Source organism: Conger conger, chromosome 15 (genome assembly GCF_963514075.1).
Source record: "Conger conger chromosome 15, fConCon1.1, whole genome shotgun sequence".
Taxonomy (NCBI): domain Eukaryota; kingdom Metazoa; phylum Chordata; class Actinopteri; order Anguilliformes; family Congridae; genus Conger; species Conger conger.
The window spans coordinates 13,288,484-13,315,044 of NC_083774.1; the positions used below are offsets into that span (position 1 = coordinate 13,288,484).

Below are 26,561 nucleotides of genomic sequence, written 5' to 3' on the forward strand. Positions count from 1 at the left end.
AATTACCAAATGCAGGAAGTTGTCATAATAATTGACAAGATTTGGAATCTTGTCAATCCATCGTTACTTTCAACTGCCTATATTACAGGCAGTCTCCATCATTTAACAACATGAGATTGCACCTCAATATGAGTTTGCTTGAAGTAATTAATTGTAAGGGTGCCTAATTTTTCATGTTTAAAAAGGTAGCACAAAAGGTAGGCTAATTCCTTTATGCTTGAATCCAACTGCCTTCAATGCAAGACTGAAAACTTTTCATTAGGATATAAATGATTGCAAAATGGTTTCTGTTATACAAAATAAATAAGGATAAAAGTTAAATTATATTTTTGGAGAGAACAATATTTGTACATTGGAAAAGATTTACAGTCCTGTTTCCTCAAAGCCAATATTAGCAATGCGGCTTATAAAATATGAGCTCTGCATTCCATGTGGATGTGTCAAGTGAACTTAAACTGCCGGTTCAAACTGCATTTATATCATTTTAATTTTTGATCTGATCTGATCTGACCTTTAGCTACAGGTCTTTTGATCGAGGAAGGAATTTAAATGACCTTTCTGTCACCATAATTTCTGACTTGCTCTTGTGGCCCCCACTCTAAGCCCTAACACTAAGCTTTCCAGGCTATTCTTGCTCTTCATTTGAATTGAATAATCACTACACAACTTTGGGCGGTGCGATGGACAGTCCAGAGACATGCAGGTTATGTTCATCAGAGAGCCCAAATTGCCCATAGGTATGCGTTTGAGTGAATGGCATGTGTGCCCTGTGACAGATTGGTGACTTGTCCAGGGTTTAGGCCTATTCCTGCCCACCGTAACCCACCGTGACCAAGAATAAGCGCATTAGATAACGGATGGGTGGAGTACACAACACCGACTGCTTTGACTAGACTGCTCAGTCAGCCAGTTACTAATTCTTTTCACTGTGATCACATTTTATGGCCGTTCCCCATCATTATGCACCATTTAACCTGTGCTTTTAAACTCTCCCTATCTCTGATTTGTTGATGATTGTTTACTTTTCTGGGTGCCTTATATTTGGATGATAATATAATGACCATAGCAAAGCATATGTTTCGTGTAACTATTCTACAATGTCTAATTTTAAGAGTGGTGAGTCCCTGTTCCGGTAATTATTTGCAGGTACAGTATTCTGTGTCTTCGTCATGAGCTCTGGGTGCACTGCACGAAAGTTCTCCCATTGAGAGTGGATTGATTGAATATAGTAGCTGAATGCTCTGTGGAGTTTTGGTGAGAGACTCTTTTCAAGTACATACCGTTAATGTAGATGGGTTCTTTATCTCTTGTGAGTTTTCTATATAGACTTCATTCTTGTTCCTGTTTTGAAATAAGAAAGCCACGCGCTACTTGTTGTATAATTAAAATACTTTGAATAAGTCAGCGAGAAGAGCAAAGGTACGGAACCCAATGTCAATGCCACTGTCATGAAGTGTTCTCCGAAGGGAAACCTGATCCGTGGGGTGGGGACCTCTGCTGCCACAGGGCACCGTTCTTTAACATCTGAGAGCCACTGGCTGGGGCTTAATTACCCACACAGCATGCCCTGTCACTCTGGCTGACATGACTCCTGCCGTCAGTCACAAACATGAAATGAAGCACCGGCTCTTGCTTGCCTATTGGCTTCATTTTAGCACAGAGGAGTCTGCTGAGTTTACAGTGTTGTGCCCTTTAGATTGAATCAACCTACATTTTAATCAGGGCGGGGCAACAGTGGCTCAGGCGGTAAGAGCAGTCATCTGGCAGTCAGAGGGCTGCCAGTTCAATCCCCGAACCTGGGGTATCCTCCGAGCAAGACACCTAACCCCTAAATGCTCCTGACGAGCTGGTTGGTGCCTTGTATGGCAGCCAATCACTGTTGGTGTGCAAGTGTGTGTATTAATGGGTAACATAATATAGTACATTTACCATTTCTTTCGTCTGCTTGTTTCAGAACGGAAACGTCTACATTTTAAACACTAGAACTTCCTCACTCAGTTATAGTGTATATGCATGGAGTTTGTATTTTTAGTTGAGTCAGGGATATTGGAGATTGGTGGAATGGGCTATTGACGTTGCGCAATACATACTAGCTCGAAGCTCTCCCCATAGTGTGTGGCTGGAGTCTCTGGGTGGACGCTTGCATAAGAGCTATGGGTCGGTCTATTCCTGTCGGTGTGGCAGTGACCTGTAGGGTCTAATTGGCAGTTGGTCCAGTGGAGCAGCGCCTGGCTCCATATTTTGCTGTGATGAGGGTGTCGCACACACTCCGGTTATTGGGGAGGTCTTTGGCAGTGAAGTTCCTATACGTCGTCAGGGGGAACGGAAGCATCCTCGGGTATGTACGGGAGTTGGCCGAGCCTCAATGAGCGTATCCTGTGGAGCCACGCCCTTAGTTACATGTATCAGGTTAGCTACAACTCCGCGGCTGTCACGGCCATACGTTGGATTTTACTGCCGTAACTAAAGCCTTGACTGGGGGTATGCTTTCGATGCATAGGCACGTTATAGCCCTGTACTTTGGAGCATCTATGGAAGAGAAGGGCTCCTGTTACCAGGCATGGCACAGCAGAAGAGCGGGGTCTCATCCCTGCCTGCACCCAGAGGCATGCTGGGGTTGAGCCTGCATTGGGCTGGTTCTGCACGGTTGGCTCAGATCTGAGGGGTTGGTTTCTCAATGGTGGGGAGTTGCTGCTGACCTTCAGAATGTGTCTCCTGCAGATCAGCCCTCAGCTTGATGGCTCAATGGAGATTCTGCAGTTTTTATTGCTGAGGTGGCTTATGAATATTAATGTATGAGAGTTATAGGGGTGACCATCTTTTTGGGTGCCCCACACATGAGTGTAGTGCTCTCAGAAAAATCTTTATTTATTTTTTTAAAATATGTTCAGCCATTGTGGAATTTAACTAAGTTTAACCTGACTGAGTGATGGAAACTAGGCTGCTCTCTACTAACATTTGGTTGTAAACTACAGTAAGCCATACTCGCATGAGAACCCACAGTATTAAATACTGAGGCTGTGATTATTTGCATTGGGCTGTCTGACCGCTCTGCCATCCCAGTGGACAACTGCTCCACTGTGGGTTCATGCCCATGGTCAAGAGGCTGGGTCAAAGGAGCTCCACTGTGGGGTCATGCCCAAGGTCCAGAGGCTGGGTCAAAGGAGCTCCACTGCGGGGTCATGCCCAAGGTCCAGAGGCTGGGTCAGAGGCTGGGTCAAAGGAGGGCCTCTGAAATGTGAGCTGGGAGGTTGGGATGACCAGCACTCTGCAGCAGTTAACTGCACATTCATATTGAAATTTAGAAATGTGGCTGTGCTCTGTATCACATCTTATGGGAAGATAGCAGGAATTCTGCGCTAAGTCTTCATTTGACCCTGTTCAGAGAGTGGAGCGCATGGCACCGTGTTTAATTCTGAAGCATCATGTAAGCATCCTGCAAATTGCCCCACATTTCTTAAAGTCTCAGAAAATGTCCAAATCTAACTGACAAACCTTTTTTGTACAAAAAGCTAAATGCTTCATAGTGCCATCTAATATGCCACATTCAGGGTGCTAATTCCTGCTCAAAAGTCGCTTGACTCACCAGCCTATGCATTACATTCTCAGTGTGTTTATTTCCCCATGTTAGGAGTCCCTCAAATTCACATGAACTGCCCTTAGTGCAAATACTACAGTGGTTGGGCATACCCTAGCCAATGGGGATTACTTCCTCCTTCTCCCTGCTCAGAGCAACTCTACCATAATCACCCTTGGTTAGCATGGAATCTCCTAATGCCTAATGGCCTTCTCCAGGAACAATAAGGAAGTATGGTGCTGCATAATACTGTGTGATGCAGGAGGACAGGAAGCAGATCTCTGCGGTTGCCAAGGGTGAGTCATGAGTGGATGAGTGGGAGGGCAAACAGAGTAACCAGTCTATGGCTCTGTTGGATTCAACTCCCACCTTTCATGTTCGTACAGGGCTACTTAAGCGTCTAAAGCCGTAAGTGTAGTTGAAACATGGGCAGTCACGACTATATCCCATCAGAACTATGGCTAAAGCTTCTCCATTTCAAATTCATGCCAATCAATGCCTGTTTTAGGTTTCTGAATTGGATTCGGTATCTTGGAGAGCTGGTGAATGCCTTTAGTCGAGGAAATGGTTCTGATCTTTGGAAACCACTGCAGTTGAAGTGAGCTTGTCAGCACCATTAGAACTGTCAGGACCTCTACCATCGACCTGAGGCACCTGTAGAGGTTCATCCCTTTGTAAACTCCTGTGTGTGCACAGCTGTGATAAAACGGAAGCTTTATGGGCCAGTGAATCATTTCCTGCCAAATCACCTGCACCACGTTGACCCTGCTCTCTCCTCTCCCCCCCCCATACAGGACGTTTCCAGCTGACACCGCTCCCATCATGCCCCAATCCAAGACTCAAGACATGGGCTCTGCCTTCATCCAGACCCAGCAGCTGAACGCTGCGATGGCCGACACCTTCCTGGAGCACATGTGCCTGCTGGACATCGACTCCGAGCCCACCGTCGCCCGCAACACCGGCATCATCTGCACCATCGGTGAGGGCCGCTAACTTAACCCTCCCGCGTCCCTCAAACAGTTCAACCACTCATAACACTTCAGCTTTGCCAGCCTTGTGGGTTTAAGGCAGGGCCGTCAAACTCCAGTCCTGGAGGGCTGCAGTGTCTTCTGGTATTTGTGGTTTCCTTTCAAGCAGCAGCCTATTAAGGCCTTGAGAACAAGGTGTGTGGACTCTTTAGACAATGAAAGACTGCAGACACTGAGGCCCTCCTGGACTGTAGTTTGACAACCCTGGTTTAAGGACACGTATGCATGGTTTGATACATGGCATGTGTCCCCCCCGCTCCTCCATGGCCTTGTGGTGTATCCTCTTGTGACGGCCACGTGTTCCTCCCCAGGACCGGCTTCTCGCTCCGTTGAAACCCTGCAGGAGATGATCAAGGCCGGAATGAACATTGCCCGTATGAACTTCTCTCACGGCACTCACGAGGTGAGCGCGGACACATGGCCGATGGATCGGCCAGCTCCACATCTTTAGTTTCCTCCCTTAAATGTCTCTGTCCTCATTGTGACATTCTCCTTGTCCGCACTTGTAAGAAGATCCATGCTACCCTCCTCGAGTCGTGAAGCCTGTTGTCCACAGATGACCATGCCCTTGTATAACACCCTGGAAAACTGTGGCCAGGCAGGGGCTCTGACCCACTGAACTTTCCTTTAAAAGTCATGCCTTTTTACCTTTCACACAAGGTAAAAGCACGGTTTGAGCACGGTTCTGTATCAGGTGACACTTTGTGTGTATTTTAGTCTTTGACCTTACACCGAAGGAATGTATCCATATTATTTTCAATATGAGTTCATTAACTACGTATAAAACATTAGCATCAACCTCAAACGGATTTTTTTTTTTTTTATCTTTATTGCTGTGGAATTGTCTTGACATAGATAAGCTGGTGCAAGTTGACCTTTGTTGTAAGTGAATGTAAGTGGAACTAGTCTTTTTGTTGACGGTGATGGAAGCAAAGGTACAGCTGTAGGGGTCAACATTTGTGCACCTACAGCGTGAGCTGTGTGGCAGCACTTGGTTGCTTTAAACCACTGTCCTTTTTTCTAATGAAGACCCTAGGACGGACTAAAATAACTACAGCACATACCAAACAACTAAATGGTAATAGTTCTGTAATATAATGGTTGGTGTGCACCAATGCATAATTATTAAGCTTAGAGAACTTGACGAAATGCTTAGCAGATGTGTTTTGTGGAGCGGATCAAAGGTTAGCCACACAGTCGTCGAAGGGCAGGTGAAACCTAATCTCTCAGAGTCAGTTGCGCTGCTATAAATACTCCGTATCTGTGCCTTCCAGCTCTCACTTTCTTCTGAAGGCGGAGCCTGGGGGGGTGGAGTCAGGCCTTTCACTTTGCTGTTTCTGAGCACTGGCCACAGCCGAGCACTGTACCCTTTCCCTTACCACCAAGTGTTAAAGTACCAGTGCTGCTTTAAAATATGTATATATTTATTCAAATGCATTGTATGATGCATAAGTTGTTGAGAGGTTTGTACGCAACAGCTCAAAATAATTGGGTTGTTTTATGAATAATGTATGATTAATTTATTGGTTCACAGGCAGCCAAACAAATGGCTGTCTACGAAACAACAAATCAAGGATGCATTATTAAAAATAGTATAATTCTTCTGTGTACAGTAGGTGAGTGCATTCCCCATAGTGCACAACATTCATTATCTGCAGCCTTGGTAAAGTTAATTGAAGTGCACATTGCATTTTCTATCAAGAATTATCAGGAATTCTCTTCACAAAATTCTCTTTGGTGCTTATTTGAGCATTAATTATCCATTCATGTGTTGCTTAAATTAATGGGAAACTGCAGGTCTGTTCATTTTTTGAACGGGCCTGCTTAAAATAAGCTGCATATAACTTCTGGAATAAATCTTGGATTTTGTTTCTACAATCCTGTGAATTATTGCAATTAGTCAACATGAATTCCTTGACTAAATTAAGATGATTGTCTTTTGGATAAATTCAAGATGAGCTTTTCTACGGAGTGCTCCTGTCTGGATATTTAATCGTGATCAGCTGCTGAAAGGGCAAGGTGGCGGTCTTCTTCCCCGGTGTATTTATAGACCTCTGAAATGGCATCCTGACATTCTGAAATCTAATCTGCTTCTAGAATAGAAAGCTTATGCATCACGTGGCATTTTCAAGGATATACACGTCTACTGTGTGTTTTATCCATACATCACGGGTCCCCCCCCCCACCCCCCATTCGTCTGGTGCCAAGACCCACACGAGAGTCAGTGCCAGTGATGTAACTTCTTGGAGTGGAGCTCAGCTGTGATGAAATGGTGGACACGATGTTCCCATCCTCGGGCAAACCGATCATTTGTCAACAGATTGAGTGGCTCCTGTGATGCTTTATTTGTATTATTAGCGCATGGTTTTATTTGTGCGTGGAAAAGAGCAACAATTCATGGAAAAGAGCATTCATTTTAGGAAGCGTGGTCATTCAGCCAACCATCGTTTCCATTAACTGCCTAATTAAATGTACTAAAACTTTTTGTTTACTTATGCAATTCAATTATACATTGTCCTGTTAATGTATTTTCTAATTTAGGAAGTTCTGTTCTATTCAGTCACATAGTATCAGAGTGTCCCTACCGTAGCACCAAATACTGGTGTATGGATCTACAAAGTTTATCACCTGGCCTCATCAGCAAAGGTCTGGTGCTTAATGTTGATGATTTACAAGCAGTTTGGTGACTTATTTTGGAAATGTTTACCTTCTTTCTTACACCCAAAGTTGTAGTGTGTACAGTAAACTCGCTGTCAGGAAAGTAGACTAGCATCAGCTGCCTTTTCCAGCCTTTTCATCCATAATCAAAACACTTTTTGAATTGTTATCTTTGACATGTTTTATGAAATTTGAATCAGAAATATATGGTAGTTAACTGATATATGATAGTTTGGCAATTGGTAGTATTATGCAGTAGAGGTTCTTTCTTCGTTGTGCTGTTGTGTGCAGACAGAACTCTACTATGGCTAGAGCCTCACTTGTAATCTTTGCTTTTAATTCTCACAGTAGCGCGTAGTGCACAGCTTTTTTGACCTAATTCCCAGTGTCTAGACAGCCTTGACTTGACAGCCTCAGTTTTCCCACATTTATGAGCGTGGGTTCGCGGGTTTGTGTGTGTGTGTGTGTGTGTGTGTGTGTGTGTGTGTGTGTGCGTTATCTGCCCTGTAATCCCCGTCATGGTGTGTTGTCAGCCGACTTCACCCTGCTGAGCCGCTCCGTGCCTACGCTGAAACTCTGAGACATGTGGCGTGACTGCTGTCTGTTCCTTCTCCATGTCTTCCACTTACATTTTACAGATTTATTTAAACCAGAAAAACTAATTCTAGAGCCGTATTCAACCTGGGTGTGCATTCCTTAATTTCTATAACTTTTACAAGTATTTAACCGCGGCCTCCTCGTCTCTGTGACGTGGACATTTTATACAGCTTACTGTCTAGTCCTTATCTTTTTACGGTGCATTGGGTTCATATACATTGGGTTGCATATGATTTCTGTGCAGTAGCATCTGTGTGTGAGTAACCACCACTCCCCTCTACAGTACCATGCCGAGACCATCAAGAACGTGCGTGAGGCTACTGAGAGCTTTCAGCCCGGCAGCATCCACTACAGACCTGTGGCCATTGCCCTGGACACTAAGGGCCCAGAGATCAGGACTGGACTCATCAAGGGAGTAAGTCTATTTACTGTCATCTGGAATAGAGCAGATATCTCCCCATTTTAATACACAATGTGTCCTGTGATCAAGAGCATTATCAATGGGTCGAGCAAACCTCCCCACCCACAATTCACTAATACTGCTAGTAATAACACCTCTGTTTTCACAACCAGGTTTGTTTTGATTCTGTCCTTTTCTTCGTTACTCTGAGAGATATTCGTAAAGATCCCAATGTGGGAACCTTTGTAATTTGTAGATTTGACTGGTAAACTGTAAAGATCTGTGGGAGTTTTGGAAGCTGTCTTACTGTCCACTGTGTCCCTTAGAGTGGCACTGCTGAGGTCGAGCTGATGAAGGGGGAAATGATCAAGCTCACCCTGGACGATGACTACATGGACAACTGCGATGAGACCACTCTGTGGCTGGACTACAAGAACATCACCAAAGTGGTCCAGGTCGGAAGCCACATCTACATTGACGATGGTCTGATGTCGCTCAGGGTCAGGGAGATCGGTGAGTGCAACTTTATTTTTTATAAATGGGTTTTCTTTTCAGTACTGCAGCTTAAAAATAGATTTTCAGAAAGAAAATAATTTTAAATGGAGGCAGGAAGAGGGCAAAGACTTCTACCACTTGTCCTCAGTTCACTCTGATGCACTTTTTATCAGTGCGTGAAGTTTAAGACCTCTGACCATGAAACATGCAGAGAATATTCTAGAACTGCCGTTGGCTTATTGTAGGGAAAGAACACCCATTTCCCCCTCTTCTCCACCCGTACGAAACTTCGAGCTCAGCGTTTCTCCCTTATTCTGGGCGCCTGCAGGCTCCAACTTCCTGGACTGCGAGATCGAGAACGGCGGCTTGCTCGGGAGCAAGAAGGGCGTGAACCTCCCCGGGGCGGCCGTGGACCTGCCCGCCGTGTCCGAGAAGGACATGCAGGACCTGCTGTTCGGCGTGGAGCAGGGCGTGGACATGGTGTTTGCCTCCTTCATCCGCAAGGCCTCCGACGTGCATGCCGTCCGGAAGGTTCTGGGAGACAAGGGCAAGGACATCAAGATCATCAGCAAGCTGGAAAACCACGAGGGCGTGCGCAGGTCTGTCCCTGGCCGGCCGGCACCTCCCACGGGTGTCCGCTTAGGAACAACTGGTTCACCGTTTTGTCGTTGATTTTTAAATGCCATCCTAGTTGCACAAAAACTTTCATTCAAAGCATTCGAAACATTGTATTCCGTATGTACTAGCACAATGTTATGGTTAATTACATTGGGTCAATTGCAGTGTGCTTAGCAGGAGTTTAGAGCTCAGGTTTAATCCTCTAGACAACAGAACTGCATTGCAACTGGAACCGCTAATCCTTATTTGATAGATTTGGACGTGTTCCAGTTGCAATGCGGTTCTGTGGTCTTGTGGTTTAAACTCCAGCTAAGCACACTGCAATTGATCCCTTGGGAAATGAGCCATATATGACAGTATATATAGACACATCAGTTAATTGTTTCAGGCATACATTGTGGGCTGGTGGTTCTTGCTGGATCAGGCCTGGGGGTTATGGCTGCTGTGGGGGGTAACTGGCTCCTCCCTCCTCTCTGCAGGTTCGATGAGATCATGGAGGCCAGCGACGGCATCATGGTGGCCCGTGGAGACCTGGGTATCGAGATCCCCACAGAGAAGGTCTTCCTGGCCCAGAAGATGATGACTGGCCGCTGCAACAGGGCCGGCAAGCCAATCACCTGCGCCACTCAGGTACCCGTCCACCTGAAGATTCCAGCAGGTGCAATTTTAGAGAAATGCAACGCTCTTCCACCGTTTCCTGCCCTTTGAGGGCCGGTCCTGGGCTTACTTGGGTCTTCTGCCCCGCAGATGTTGGAGAGCATGATCAAGAAGCCCCGCCCGACCCGCGCGGAGGGCAGCGACGTGGCCAACGCTGTGCTGGACGGAGCCGACTGCATCATGTTGAGCGGGGAGACCGCCAAGGGAGACTACCCTCTGGAGGCCGTGAGGACACAGCACATGGTGAGGGCGCCCTCTGCTGGCTCCACCGCACTGCAGCCTGCCAGGTTTACCGCTAACCATAACCTCTGTCTGTGTATGAACAAACTGTCACAGGGCCAAGACCACTGGTTATCAACGGGACTGGAACCAACTAATAGCATTTTGCCTTGAGTGTTTTGGTTTGATATCTGACGGTACTTTATATGTTTATGGTCAAACCCCTGTCCTGCAAGGGAAGTCCTGTCCTCGGGTTCATCCATACATTTGGCAGTGACCCTATATGGTGATCTGTAAGGCTCTGGCTTGTGCATGAACACACCCACAGCAGGCACTCGACAGCAGAGCAGGTGACCTTTTGTCCAACATATCAGGCTTCTTTTTTTAAACCAATGTTTTCACAAATGTTTCCCCGGCGATATCGTAGGGACCAGTTAATGGATGTGCTGTCATCCTTGGTCTCTCTGTCTAAGACCCCTGGCACCAGCACTCTTCTTAATGACTGGCTGTCTGATCTCTTCCTCATGCTTTGTGTGTCAAGTCTGTTCCCCTGCTACATCTCTGTACTAACGGCAAACAGATTCTGGCTACAGCTACAGCTATCAGACACAATGATTCAGACTGAATAGATGAATATGCATGTATTCTGTGTTATTAGATTGCATCATTGTGTAAAAAGACTTTGAATATATCCTTTGTTGGAAATGTTTGAACTTGAATGCATTTGCTATGCTAACTCCACTGAGACTAACTTGCTTTGCGTGCTTTCTTTTCCACTTCTTTGTCTTTTCTCTGCCTGCTTGTCCGTCCATTTGCCTGCCTGTCTGGTGCGTCTTGCCGTGGACTGTGCTCACAGCTGAAGCAACCATGTTCCACCCTTCTCCATTGCCGTTTGGGCCTCTAATGTCTTAGCTTCTGCGGTCACTGTTCTCACAAGTCCCACAGGTAGGCAGACAGGGGTATGAACAGGGCTTCATCTTCTCTTAAATATGATCTCAGGAGCCCTCCAGAGCAGTGGGCAGATATTTGGTGGTGTCTAGTTTGTGTATGTAACGTGTTTTGAACTTTTCCCTCAATATTTTAAATGTCTTCGACTTTTTTGTTTGTTTGTGGGCAATGGGGGTACAACACACAAGTACCGCAACTGTATATGGAGTATAAATGTATTTAAGCCAGGGCTGCCAAACCCTGTTCCTGGAGATCTATGTCCTGTAGGTTTTCATTTCAACCCTAACAAAGCATTTCAACCCCTCATTTAATGTCAAGAGATTTGGTTGTGCTGCTAATTGGTAGAAACGGATATGCCAAATTTGGTTTGAAATGGAAAACTTACATGAGCCCTGGTCTAGGCATTTAGAATGGCAAACATTTAAAAATCCTCCATTTTAAATGTTTGCCATTTTCCCAAACATCAGTGGTGGGCCTGTGGTTTGCTGGGTGTTGGTACAGTTGGGGCCTGAGTTGGGCTGGGTGTGGGTACGGGTGCAGGAGTACTGCCCTTTGCGTGTTGGAGCTTGACCCCCTGGTGGCGCTGTCCCCTGCAGATCGCCAGGGAAGCGGAGGCCGCCATGTTCCACAGGCAGCTGTTCGAGGAGCTCCGCCGCACCACCCACCTGACCCGCGACCCCTCCGAGGCCGTGGCCATCGGCGCCGTGGAGTCCTCCTTCAAGTGCTGCGCCAGCGCCATCATTGTGCTCACCAAGACCGGCAGGTAGGTCCCCCCCAGAGAGATCCCACACTCCTTTACTCTGCTGCTAATGGAGGCTTCACTGAATGAAGCTTTTATTCAAGCCTTTCATCCAACGATGCCCAGACTGTATGAAGCTGCATAGTATACCCCATCCTTGTTCTTGGAAGATCTACTGTCCATTTCAACCCTAATTACGCACACATGATTCTAGTAATTAGCAGATAAATTATCTAGCTGTTGAATAAGGTGTGCTTTGGAGTGAAACTCTACAGGATGGTAGATTTCCAAGAACTGGGTTGTGAGGCTCTGGTATAGACTGTATACAGGTAGCACACCCCACATTGGCATTTTCAGTAACGGTTGCAATAATTGCTTGAAAAATTGGCTTGTAAGTACGTAAGTGCTTGAAATCCAACAAAGCTATGTGGTTAGGTCTCTAAACAGAGTGACACACCAGCTCTGCACAGGAGTGAGTGCTGCAGGCCTGTGTATATCAAACAAACCTTGACCTTTCCAGCTCTGAACCCTGACATTCCCGGTGCTATATTTACCCCCAACCAGCTGTCCTCACAGACTGTGAGAGGGTGTGTCTGTCCAGTCTGTTCTGAGACGCCCTGCTCTGTCTGTTCTGAAAAAGTATGCCCTGACACATGTCCCATAGGTCTTTGCAGGCTTCAAATATAGGCCATCATATTACCAGAACTGTAAATGACCTGACGCATGTAAACAATAAATCAGTATAATGTGAGAACATATCTCTAAGTGCCCTTTACACACGTGTATATTGTTAACAAGTGGTGAAAGGTGTTCATTTCCACTTATCAGTCTGACTCCAGATCAGTAGTTGCGTGGGCAGCACTTCGATCACTTTGGCGTAACCTGTTAATCTTCTGTTCCCAGGTCAGCTCACCTGCTGTCCAAGTACAGGCCCCGCGCCCCCATCATTGCCGTCACCCGTAACGAGCAGACGGCCAGGCAGAGCCACCTGTACCGCGGAATCTTCCCCGTGCTGTACAACAAGCCCGCCCACGACGTCTGGGCCGAGGATGTCGACCTCCGCGTCAACTTCGCCATGGAGATGGGTAAGGAGGCCGGACGAATCCACCCAGCGCCCCTCAGGGCCAGTTCCACACGCAGAATAAGATCAGTCCTGGACTAAATTGTGTTTTCTATGGAGAATCTCTCCATAGAAATTCAAAAATAGAATTTAGTCTAGGACTAGGCTTAATCTGTGTCTGTGAAACTGGTCCTGTGTTCAAGAATCACCTGTATGTTATTTGCTGCCGGTTATATCGGCTGATATGCACAGAACATGGCGGAAATGTGACAAATTTGTGAGCTCAGAGTCTGTGACGGCCGTGTGTCTGTAGGGCTTAGTTTCTGACGCTCCTGTCTCTTCCAGGCAAGGCTCGTAAGTTCTTCAAGTCTGGCGATGTGGTCATCGTCCTGACCGGCTGGCGCCCCGGTTCCGGTTACACCAACACCATGCGCGTCGTCCTTGTGCCTTGAAGCCCCCCAGAGGACTCTGCCAACCCCCCTCCCTCTCCCTCTCCCTCTCCCTCTCTCCCCCCCTGACAGCAGTGCTCCCCCTCACCGCTGTGGCCATCTGACACACACCCAACCGCTCAGACCATCCAAACAAAGCCACACAAGGCCCCCTCCAGAGGGCCTTCCCCACTGAACAGAAACTGTCCACACTCCAGAATGCCTCATGTAGGTGTCTTCTCTGCTGTACGCCAGTCTCCAGGGCTTCTCTGTACCCACTGCCAGGAACTGTATTTATTCTCTGTAAACGAGCCCCACAGTGAACCAGTCTTCACCCCCGCCTGCTCTGTTTGAAGAGGGCTGCAGGCCTTAGAGAGGGAGAGCGTGTTGCTCACACCACGCCTCGCTCATCCGGAAGCTTCTGAAAGGAAACCCCCTCTTAACGAATATTCAGCGTGTATTCAGCCCTGCTGTTGAACAGAGCAGTACGCGTGCTGCAGTTGCTTTGCCTGTGTGCTCTGTACTGTACCAACGTCACTCTCTGCTGTATTTTAATGTTGCACTTGCAAATCGCTGTCAACAGTGTTACGTTATGTATGATACTTGACTTTCGTGAATGGTGGATTTGTATGATGGGCGGTCAATATGGCTTTATATGTATGTATTTTTCTTTTTTTTTACTCAGGAGAAACAGTCACTATTGGAAGCCCATGATGAAATTGACCATGATCATTTTTCTATCTGTATAGCTGGGGAAAGTAAAAAGTAAATTAGCTCAATTTTCTAAGATGTTACATGGTGCACTGAAAATGGATGTTTTTTATTTCTTTTCCCCAGCCCCCTTCTCTTTCTTTCACTGTTTATTGGTTCCGCTCTCCCTCCTTCTTCAAGCTCACTTCCGTTCTTCCGGCTGTTCTTCCTCTCCCACCCGTTTCTCTAACCGTGATTGGTTTAAAGGTCTGATAATCGCGGACAGGAAATGGGCTGTACATACGTGGTGTACCGGGTGTTCCTGAATGACTGGCTTTCCATCAATAAACGAGATGAGCACCTGACCTTTCACCTCTTCTTTTGTGTGTGTGACTCGTATTTCGCATGGACACTTAACACAACATAATTTCATGATATTACATTAATGGCATTTGGCAGACGCTCTTATCCAGAGCGACATACAGTTGATTAGACTAAGCAGGAGACAATCCTCCCCTGGAGCAATGCAGGGTTAAGGGCCTTGCTCAGGGGCTCAACGGCTGTGTGGATCTTATTGTGGCTACACTGGGGATCAAACCACTGACCTTGCTGGTCCCAGTCATGTACCTTAACCACTACGCTACAGGCCCCCCTGTAGTTCATTGCAGTTAATTGTGCAGCTCAGATTCCTGCTGGATCCTGGCTGAGGGATGGGAGTTTAAGGGGAGTTGCCTAACTGGAATGGCAGATTGCATTTCTAAATATACATTTGCAATGTATAGATTTAGTGATCTTTAAGGTTTTTTTCTTGTTTGGCTCTCAAGCCTGATTAAATGTGAAAGATGTAGCATAGCATTATACAGTAGATCACAAGCATACTGACTAACATCATCTACATGTCCATGTATATTTATTATGGAATAGATTTATCTGAAAGTTACATTACATTACACAGCATTTAGCAGACGCTCTTATCCAGAGCGACATACAACAAAGTGCAGTTCAAACACAGGAACAAGTGTGATGAGGACCCTAGAGGACAGTACGGTTCCGAGTCCTAGCCTGACCATACAGATACAATCGGAACCCTTGAAGAATACATCAACATATGAACTAGCATACCACGGTTGACAGCTAGAATACTCCATGTACAACAATACAATATTTCTGCCATGTCTGTAATTTGTTTTAAGCCTTATGTGCCAAATATGTCACACTGATCCTCTGCTGGGGCAATTGACATATTCAGATAAGCATGCAGCTTTCCGTTACCTGGTTACTGAGTTACCACACCAAATATTTGCTTTGGATAATTCAAGTGCCACATGTTTTTGCGTGCCTTCACATGCATGATTTTGAGGACTCCTGTCCACTTGAAATCTTACAAAAACGGTTTTGCATTTTAAACAAGTGACCATTCACACAAGCATGCACAAACATACATCCACACACAGTGTCACACATTTTGTGTGATAATGTAAGGGCATCAACTCTACTAGCAGAATAGTTGGATAAGCGCCAACTGTTAAACCTAGAAACCAATGTTGTCCTGCACTTTGTCCACTTTCTAAACACTTACTTTCCATAGCATTATTATAAACACTGGTGAACGGACAGTATTGAACTGTTATGCATTCTTACTGTACATCATCCTGTGGCAGTATTTACGCACGATACACAATCATCAAACGATCATCAAAGATAACAATATTTAACAATTCAAGTAATATCTGGCTACTGCTGGAGTGAAACAGGTATCCACTGGTGTATTATCGAGCCATCATCTATGGCTCTTAATTGCGTGTGTTCTGCTCACTGCAGTCTTAAACATGGACTTCAATGTGTGAAGCTCAGGTTTTCCGCTCTGTGCCGTACTGGGGCACTACCAGTCCAGGATCACTCATGGCTGTGTGCACACCTCTCTCCACATAATTTAGATATGTGTGCCTGGGAGATTTCCAGATTACACTCTGACCTCCAAATTTACAATTACAATTTCCTCATTTCTACAGTGCCTAACCTTCTCCATCAATGTGACCTGATTTGGTTGGACATTTACAGAAACATAAATGACTCAGCTTGGATTTGACCATGGCTCCCTGTGGCTGAGAAGGTCTAGACACTACTGCACATCGATTGGTTACACCAGACTAGGCCCATGACTGATTCAGAGACACGCACACATCCGGTAATCCTGTTCCTACGCCCTTCTACACGAGGAACCACTGGAGCTGTGATGTAAGTGAACAGTCCCACTGAGGCCGCCAGGACTCGCAACCGTACTGTCCTCTAGGCTCCTCTTCACACTTGTTCCTGTGTTCGATCTGCACTTCGTTGTACATCGCTCTGGATAAGAGCATCTGCTAAATGCTTTGTAATGTAATGAGGCCTCTTCTGCGGTGCCCTAATGTCGCACATTGCACCGTGCACTTTGTGAGAAGCGCAGATTTGCATTCTGCCAGCAGCAGAATTGCAGTGGCTGTAAATCTCCAAGCTCAGAGAATACAATGCACGGCCAATGAGGGAGGGGGGAATTTTTTTCGTGACTGACCTTTTCGAGGAACCTGCAAGAAATAACAGATCTGAATCTAAAACAGCTGAAATGCACTGCTGTTGGCCTGTGACCGATAGTCACTGGAGTATCAGTCATGTCATACGGCAGATTGACATTTCCCTTACGCACGCTGATCCTGACCTTGGTCACTGATGAAATGCACCCTCCCTGAATGCATCTGCTAAATCGAATAATAGAACCGCGGTGTGACCGATGCGAGCCGGCCCGCATATCGACACAAGCGTTCACGCGGGCGACGAAAAGGCCAAACGGTAAACGCAGGTACGGTGAAAGGCGTGTTCTGGCCGGTTCTTTTTTAACCGTCGGGTTTCCCCATATGGGCTCGCATGCTCAGTCAGCTCCGCTCGCAGGGGGCCAGCCATTCTCCGTGGCAGCACCATGTTTGGCTCACTCTGTCACAGCTATATGGGCCTCTGGGCTGCTGGATTTATGTCTTTCTGCCTTTCACGGCTGTTCTTTGACCGTCACGCGCGGCTTTCCGGTCAGACGGCAGAACCGGATCCGCTGTGTCTATCCACGGTCGCATGGGGAAAGGTCTGTGGAGTCGCTATCATTAAACAACATTAAACACCAAATCATCACACACGGTGTGTATTGTGTGTGCTGTTATCATTGGAATGTTATGAATCAGATATCCGACCAGCAGTTGGAGAATCACTTTTTCAGCTGATATTTGATTTGCCTTTCTAGAAAAGAGTGTCCAATGTATCCGTTAAGTTCTTCTGTTATTCTACTCATCCTCCTGCCAGTCACCATCATTTTGATTTCATAATCAAAGAACTGGTGAGCCCACAGAGCTGCAGATGCATCTTCCGTACCTTACGATGTAGGAATAGCACCATCTTGTGGAATGGCATATTAAAATGAGAAAATGCATTGCCACATTAGCTCTGTACTCTTGTATATATGAATGCAGTCAATGAAAAAGAAAACCAATTTGTCACACAAAATCATGATTTTTCTCAGCATAATAATAATAATAATAATAATAATAATAAACCCAATTAGCATTTTATTTAAGTATTATATACAACTCAGGTGAATTACACTTTATTCAGGGAAAGCATTCTTACATATGGGTGGTAATGTAGCATCATAGGACAGGACCTTGTAATTGCATGGTTGTAGTGGGGAACTCCAGTGGTATACTTCAATAATATACTCTGGATGAGCACATCAAATGCCTAAAATGTACATACAGTTTCAGGGAGTGCATTAGGTTAGCCAATGTTATTTCTCATCAGAGTTTCAGATAAGAAAAGTATGGGTTAAACCATAAAAAATAAATATATTTTCCAGTCACCTGAAGAACAGTTAGGACCAGGCATGATTACAGAGGCTAGATGCCTATGAAAGGAGCACCATGGAGGCTCTCTGTGCTTACCATGCAGGGAGAGGGTGTAAGGAATACATGGCTAAGAGGCGAAGGATAGTGTGGGTCAGGTCACAAGCTACCTTGCTTGTACACAAGCCTCATCTATCTCCTGACCTTAACCTCGACCTTTGTACACCCAAATCATGCTTGTCAGGGACATAGAACACCTCCCCAAAAATCCTGGGGCAGACATTCCCAAAATAGCCTAAATGCTCTTATTTTGCAAAGGACAGTTGACTATATACAGTGGTGTGAAAAAGTGTTTGCCCCCTTCCTGATTTCTTATTTTTTTGCATGTTTGACATCCTTAAATGTTTCAGATCAAACAAATTTAAATATTAGTCAAAGACAACACACGTAAACACAAAATGCAGTTTTTAAATGAAGGTTTTTATTATTAAGGGAGAAAAAATCCAAACCTACATGGCCCTGTGTGAAAAAGTGATTGCCCCCTAAACCTAATAACTGGTTGGGCCACCCTTAGCAGCAACAACTGCAATCAAGCATTTGCAATAACTTGTAATGAGTCTCTTACAGCACTGTGGAGGAATTTTGGCCCACTCATCTTTGCAGAATTGTTGTAATTCAGCCACATTGGAGGGTTTTCAAGCATGAACCACCTGCCACAGCATCTCAAAAGGATTCAGGTCAGGACTTTGACTAGGCCACTCCAAAGTCTTCATTTTGTTTTTCTTCAGCCATTCAGAGGTGGACTTGCTGGTGTGTTGGATCATTGTCCTGCGGCAGAACCCAAGTTCGTTTCAGCCTGAGGTCACGAACAGATGGCCAGACATTCTCCTTCAGGATTTTTTGGTAGACAGCAGAATTCATGGTTCCATTCATCACAGCAAGTCTTCCAGGTCCTGAAGCAGCAAAACAGCCCCAGACCATCACACTACCACCACCATATTTTACTGTTGGTATGATGTTCTTTTTCTGAAATGCGGTGTTACTTTTACGCCAGATGTAATGGAACACACACCTTCCAAAAAGTTCAACTTTTGTCTCATCAGACCACAGAGTATTTTCCCAAAAGTCGTCACTGCACTCTTGGGGTAATTTTGGTCGGCCGGCCACTCCTGGGAAGGTTCACCACTGTTCCATGTTTTTTCGCCATTTGTGGATAATGGCTCTCACTGTGGTTCGCTGGAGTCCCAAAGCTTTAGAAATGGCTTTATAACCTTTTCCAGACTGATAGATCTCAATTACTTTCTTTCTCATTTGTTTCTGAATTTCTTTAGCTCTCAGCATGCTGTCTAGCTTTTGAGGATCATTTGGTCTACTTCACTTTGTCAGGCAGGTCCTATTTAAGTGATTTCTTGATTGAGAAGAGTGGCAGTAATCAGGCCTGGGTGTGGCTAGAGAAATTGAACTCAGGTTTGATAAACCACAGTTAAGTTATGTTTTAACAGGGGGGGCAATCAATTATTAATCACCTTAATAATAAAAACCTTCATTTAAAAACTCCATTTTGTGTTTACTTGTGTTGTCGTTGACTAATATTTAAATTTGTTTGATGATCTGAAACATTTAAGTGTGACAAACATGCAAAAAAAAAAAAAAGAAATCAGGAAGGGGGCAAACACTTTTTCACACCACTGTATAGCTCAAATACCTGAACAAATTGAGGTTATGAGATTTTGCACTAGACTCATTTTTTACTCCTACATTCAATCATGTAACTGTCACTAGGAACCGCAAACATCACACTTTTGTCTGATGTGACTAACTTCATACATTTCAGATGTTTTCATATCCCTATGAATTGAACTCCCGGTGCAATTTTAAATTGCGTAAAACAAAGGACCTTGCACTTAATCATTCTAATGGAGTACATGTAATAGAATACCAAAACATAATTGTAATTGAATGAAATAAGGAATATAACGATACAAGCTGTTGCCATGCCGACAAGATAATTTGAGAATGAAAGTTGATTAAAGTGCATGTATTGCATTTTTTGGGATCAAAATTATCGGCAGAAGACATCACAGGTTCTTGGCACTTCATATAATCATCTGATGGTGATGTTGAAAAATTATACACGGCTCATTTGCACAGGACTAACATCTACCACTCATTTTACTGTACATGCTGTCGTAAAAGTTCAGGCATCTTCATAGAGGCCTTGTTTACACAGGGAGTCTTGACTGGAAACGAGACATTAAAAACGCTCTACTGTGCCATCTTGTGGCTATTTGTTGGAGCAAAACACTGCATAATAGACGAGAGTCGATCGCTCAACTGCTTACAATACACAAATCAACATATACAAGCCAACGGGAAAACGTGAGAAAATTTATATTACATTAAAATTACAATTACAAAGGCCCAAGCGTAAGGCCTTGCAGTAAGGAGGGCAGAGAGTCTTTTGGAGTGGGTTCTGTCTCTGTAAGGAGTAAGAGATTTGTCCGAGGTGGGATTTGAAACCCAGCCTTTCACTAATCCATGATTTGTTAGACAAACCAGTCAGCTAAAGCAAAATATGCTTTTTGTGCTATGTTGCAATGCAGAAGATTTTACATGGATCATTTTAAAGGAAATTCTAAACAGAGTGGAATCAATAGGCTCTAATGAGGTTGTCACACTTAATTGTTTAAGTTCTTTTTTCTTCTTCTTTTTTTTACCTTAATTTATAAACTCAATGTCATTTTAGTTAGTTATGATTTGCTCTTTGAATTCTTCACTATCTACCAAATGGTTAGTTTTATGGTCAGGTATGGTCCACACCAATTAGGAGCCTATTGATTCACCTGGGTATTGATCAGTTACATACTACATACTTCTGTATGTCGCGTACTTTTATTAGGCAATAGAGTTTTCAGTGAGAGCGATCGTGAACTGTAATCATTGGGCAAATCTTCGCTGTCCAAAAATATATATGATATATATGATATATATATATTGGCTGATGCGCAAAACGGCTCTGGACAATAGGCCAACCACTTTTCTGGTATTTAGCTTGGCACCTATAATCACTGGTTTTCACTTTGAGCCACTATCAGGTGTTTCCAATTAGCATTTTGCCAGGAAAATGATATCAAGTGAATTCTGAATGGCGTTATTCGCGCCTGAGATTTTCTGGCCTTTCTTTTAAGCGGTAGCAAAGGTGTGGGTTAAGGTTGCAAATGGCAGCCATTAAATGTGCATTCGGTTAGTAACAACATTTGAGATTAATGTTGTATCGACGTTCACTTGTATGCATATACTTTTCTTTCATTGATTGTTTTTTCCAGTATAGAATCACGCGAAGTTGGGAATCGAGATTCTAAAGCTGAATTAATTCATTAATATAGCCTATACGTTAATTAAACGTAGCCAGGCTCTGCTCCAGGATCATCTTCCGTGGAGCGGCTTGTGTGTTCAGATTCTGCGTTCTGTGAACAGTTGGCAGTATGCCTAGAGCGATTGCTGCATACCCGTATTCCACCGGTCCTTTTTAAATGCATGATTTGTGATCCACGGTGGCATTTCCCCTCTCCGCTTCGTGATGCTATTCAATATGTAGCCTGCAGGTATACAATAATAGGCCTGCTTGGTGCAAAGGATCGAAGGACTGAAAAGGCACACTAAAAAGGGGTTATTGATTATTGCACATACTGCGTTACTCAGGAATGCGCTGCAGTGGTCATACCGGCATGGGAAATGTCTCTCTGGTATGTTTTGGGCGAAGGAAAATTCGACTGGCAGCCAATGGTTTTCCAGGTGGTCTGCTGATATTGACATTTCGGAGAATTGTATGTAAAACTTCAGTTGCATAATAACTGAACTGGAAATATGAGAACGGTGGGAGGTGATTGCTTTCAGACCAGTATATCCATAAAAGGGATCCTGTTGTGGGCAATGAGACCGTTTCTCATATTAAGGATGTTAAATGTTAGATGTTTGTCTCGCTGTGGGAAAAGCGTTGTATGAATTTACCTTGAAGTAGGTCAGTGCTGAATACAAATGTTATGGTATTATTGCTACCTCCAAACTGGCATTGTGAGACACGATTGCATCGATACGGTTAACTTAATGGCAGGAAGTATAAGGTGTGGAACCCTCTGGTTAATATTTAAACCGCTGTATGAGGCAGAGGTCACAGTGCTGAACAGTACATGCTCACTGAAGTCATGCTGAATCCCATTAACAGCTTGTTTAACATTTAATTTTAATAGTACTGATGGTATATAAATATATAAACTGGTTAGCATAACCAGTTGGAATATAACATATGGAATCTATGTTAATGGTAAAGGCACACATTTTGTCACGTTTAATTGCTATTGAAACACTTTGCCTCTAGATGGCAGCATATGGTTATGTAGACTTTTGGTTGAGATTCACAAGGTCTCCAGAGTGATCACATGGGCACAGGGGGCTCCAGCCACCTAATTACATTACATGTCATTTGGCTGATGCTTACAGTTGATTAGACTAAGCAGGAGCAAATCTGGGTTAAGGGCCTTGCTTAAGGGCCCAACAGCTGTGCAGATCTTATTGTGCTACACCGGGGATCGAACCGCCGACCTTGCGTGCCCCAGTCATGTACCTTAACCACTACGCTACAAGCCGCTCTAATTGGTATCCTCACCCACATTTCTGGCCCACCTGTATGCCCTCTGGCTGCACTGCTGTCCATAGTCTTCGTTTCCATCACAATCTTTCCATTCAAAGGCTTTCATTGGCTAAAGAGTCCACACACCTTGTTCTCATTGGCTGCTGATTGAGAGAAAACCACAAATACCTGCAGACACTCTGGCCCTCCAGGACTGTAGTTTTATACACATGTTTTAGATGAACCTACAGGATAGTAGATCTCCAGCATCAGGCTTGGGCAGCCCTGCATTATAAAATATTGATTAGTGTTATATTCTGATTGGGGATATCCCTGTATGAATAGCCAAAGGTAGCTGAGGACATCCAGATGATCAGTAATTGAGAGCACTGACTGACAATCAGGTAATAAGATGCAGATTCAAAGAAATGAAAAACAATGACAGTTTGTTTTTATGTGGTACACTTCATAGAGACATATCTGTTAGCTTCATATCTACTATTATTGCCTTTGCATCAACATCCTGTGCATTATTACTTTAAGTTTACCTCAAAGGAAGGTGCCCAGAATTCATTTGGCCGCTTCTACGTACTGTACTCCGACACTTCAAATGAATCAATATCAATTTCACTTCCAATAATTGTTTTCGTTCAGCTGAGAAACTAGCGCATGAATGATGCCAGGTTCCATCTCCTTTCAGTGCCCTTGATACCCTGATATCCATCCCTGATTTGCAATGAGAATATGCTAATATTAGAAAGAAATTGTTATTTTGAAATAGGAATTTTCTCAATGACTCTGCGGACAAGCCCCTCTCCCTCAGTGTGTTCACAAACCACATGCTCGGTGGAAGCTGTGTTCCGTCGTCATAACAACAAGGTACCAGCTGAGCAATTTGTATGCAAATGGAACGGGCTTTGGCCTGGTCTCCCTGCCTCTACGGCAGGACCCGGTTACCATGGGAATGCCCATCTCTCAGTTGGTCGATTTGATACGTCTCCTCCTCGCTCTTCGGCGGTTATCTCTGGAGTGTAGCGCGCAGGGAGGTGGCACGCTGCCATGTTGCCGTGAGAGACGGAGGGTCAGCGCTGTCCATCAGAGCCCGAATGACCTCAGCGTTTGAGGGAGCGAGGCCGGGCGCGGTCTCCTCCCGGGCCGACCGCGGCGAAACCGAGCGGGCCGCGTCGAATCACCGACAGGGCGCGGCCGCCGGATTCTCAGGGAGATCCCAGGGTGGGCGGAGGCGGGCGGAGGCGGGCGACGAGAATTGTATTTCTGGCGAGATTGAATTTTTCCAATTGAATTTTGAAGGCATCAAGGTCAGCTATAGGGCATACCTTCAAGGTCTTGGCAGAAAAGCCAGGAGTTCGGATGATGAACATGTTTGAGAAGTGGGGAGGGGAGTACAGGGGGGTTTATTTCGGAGGGAGGGGTGAACAGTGAACAAGGACAGATCAGGGACAAGATGTGACAAGATGACAGTCACGGGAAGAAAATGCTGATGAGCTCTTTGAAGAACTCCGCTAGCGGAAAACCAGGGCCTTTATTAATTCACCACGATCCGGCTGACGTCCTTCCATTTATATCACTTCTTAGTGCTTATTTCATTAAAGATGCACGAATCGCAGCTTCCCATGTCGTTTTCATCGGCGATAGGTTCGGGGGGGCGCTGAGGTCCTGGCGGCATATCGCAGACGCCCCAGCTGTCCCCGCTGCATTTCCCTCTGCTCAGCACCTGGGGTGGTGGCTGTTTGAGCGACTCGTTCTTATTTCAACTCCCGCCGTATGTAGGTCAAGTGTCACAGACGGATGTCTCATTTTGAAAGGCCTGCTCGCTACTTTCTGTCTGCTGAGGCAGTTGTCACTTATCTTCGTGGCTCTTTACTGTTGGGTTTTTTTTCCTTTAGTTGTTCGGCACGATGCTATTACCCTGTGAAAAGAATGTTTTTGTCAATGTAAACATCTGTGTAGAAACAGGCTTTTCTTTAAAGGTACAATAGGTAATTTTGGATGGTCAAGAGAGGAATTGCAGCAACAAACACACTCAAACCACGACACTGTTGATCTAACCCGTTCTCTGTGAACTCGCTGACGTTGAAACGCCATTGGCTGTGGCAATTAGAACCAGTTTTCCACTAATGAGCTTGAATTATTGGTACAGACTGCCGGCCTATCAACTGCATATTTTGAAACCCGAATTTAAGGTCTATAAACACAGGCAGAGGGTGAGTCAACATGTCAGTGAGCCTTTTTCAGTGATAGGAAGGGATTTGCAATGGTCTTGTAACAATGTTTTAACACAAAAATTGTACCGATTGTACCTTTAACCAAAAAAATAAGTTCAGTGCAAAAACAGGAGCTTAGTTTTCTGTGAACAGGAGGAGGTGGCTAATATAAAATAACCGACAGCTGCTTTTCTGTTGTCTTTTCAAGGTCAGCGTGGAGGAGGGATGATGAGAGGAGGGTGAGAGGAGGATGAAACGAGAAGGAGCTGGGTGAGAGTGTGTGAGGGGCGTTGATGAACGCTGGGTGGAGGCACTTGCATTGAAGGGGGACTTTTCTTTTGTGGAGAGTGCGAAATGTACCTTTGGCTTTGTGTCTGCCGCTTCCTCTTGGAGAATTTGCGGAATTGAACAGAGGGCGAGAGAGAGCGGGAGGCTTTTGTCCTCGTTTCTGAGCCCCCAGATTGTCAGGAGAAAAAAAAGGCGACGCGCGGGCCCTGCGTCTGAGTCTGAAACGCGGGGCTGGGGGGATGAGGGAAAGCCGGAGAGAGCCGGCCGGATATTCAGTGGGGAGGAGAATAAAGTCCGGTCACGATACAAAATGGAAAAGCTCCTGCTGCCACAGTAATTTGCGCTTTCGGTGACACAGAATCCCCGCGCTTAACATGTATCTCAGATCATCTGTGCTGACCGTGACACTGCAGTAGCCGCTCCTAACATCAGAGCGATGGGACTTCTGCCCCGTCATGTATTATCGACAGGGTTTATGGTAGCTCTGCTTTTATTTGTCTGAAGACTTTGATCAGATGACCTAACTCTTTTACACTGGCTGTGTTTAAGGTCCTTTAGTGGCTTTAGTAGTGCTTTAGTAGCAGCTGGGCCCTCCAGGATTCAACTGGAGAACAGGGTTATTTCCTGAACCGTAGATAAGAATGTAACTATCGGCAAGAGAAAAGTCCACTTGCCACAGGCAGAATAAATCCCAAAACAAGCAGACTGCCACCTTGAACACAGCTCCTTTGTATAAGCAAATGAAAGAGAGACAGAGTGATTTGCACCTGCTGTGAAGCTTCACTCAAGGCTGTCCATGCAGCCCCTGGTGATGGACGATTCCTGCTCTGTTGTGTGTGTGTGTGTGTGTCTGCATTAGCTGCAGCATGGTCGATGCCTGCTCTCCTGGTGTGTGTGTGTGTGTGTCTGTGTGTGTGTGTGTGTCTGCATTAGCTGCAGCCTGTGCTCTAGAGAGGAGCTAATTGGAATGCACTCTGCAGAGCGTATCATAGTGTAGATGCGTTCACAAGCTGACACAGCGTTAACAGGAAATGTGTAACCATGGTGTTTTGGTGATGAGACATAAAAATGAATGGTGCTAGCTTTGTTTGAAAGCAAAGTTTTGGTGTCAAACATTGACGTGGGAATGTATTTCCCTTTTTAACAATTAGACATTTGCTTTGGTCTGTTTCAGTCAAAATGAATTCACCTTTCCTGGTCAAAATTAATATTACTACTGATTATGAAACCAATTAGATTAAATATGCATATAATATTGTATATTTTAGCTGCATAAACAGGGCATTGATGATTTAATATTCTTAAGTAAATTTTGATGCAGTTTCTTGCTCAAAGCCTTGATTTGACTGAATTATTATAACTGCAAGAAACTGTTTTCTATGAGTATGCAGTGCAAATAACAAGCACTCCCATGTCACTCTGATGCTCTTGTTCCAGTGTAATT

General features: G+C 44.9%; 2 protein-coding genes across 2 annotated transcripts in view; one reads left to right on the forward strand and one right to left on the reverse strand.

Moving 5' to 3' along the window:
- The window catches only part of LOC133111201 (protein mono-ADP-ribosyltransferase PARP6), a 27,220-nt gene extending 25,900 nt beyond the window's left edge, over window positions 1-1,320 (reverse strand). The window contains exon 1 of the mRNA XM_061221386.1: window positions 1,281-1,320. The gene's annotated coding sequence lies outside the window, so the exon portion shown is untranslated. The remainder of the gene's footprint in view (window positions 1-1,280) is intronic.
- The window catches only part of LOC133111203 (pyruvate kinase PKM-like), a 14,993-nt gene extending 514 nt beyond the window's left edge, over window positions 1-14,479 (forward strand). The window contains exons 2-11 of the mRNA XM_061221390.1: window positions 4,372-4,556; window positions 4,917-5,008; window positions 8,144-8,275; window positions 8,587-8,773; window positions 9,084-9,354; window positions 9,853-10,003; window positions 10,121-10,273; window positions 11,794-11,960; window positions 12,840-13,021; window positions 13,342-14,479. Coding sequence (XP_061077374.1) covers window positions 4,400-4,556; window positions 4,917-5,008; window positions 8,144-8,275; window positions 8,587-8,773; window positions 9,084-9,354; window positions 9,853-10,003; window positions 10,121-10,273; window positions 11,794-11,960; window positions 12,840-13,021; window positions 13,342-13,448 — 1,599 coding nt within the window. The 5' untranslated portion in view covers window positions 4,372-4,399 and the 3' untranslated portion in view covers window positions 13,449-14,479. The remainder of the gene's footprint in view (window positions 1-4,371; window positions 4,557-4,916; window positions 5,009-8,143; window positions 8,276-8,586; window positions 8,774-9,083; window positions 9,355-9,852; window positions 10,004-10,120; window positions 10,274-11,793; window positions 11,961-12,839; window positions 13,022-13,341) is intronic.
- Window positions 14,480-26,561: the final 12,082 nt, after the last annotated feature.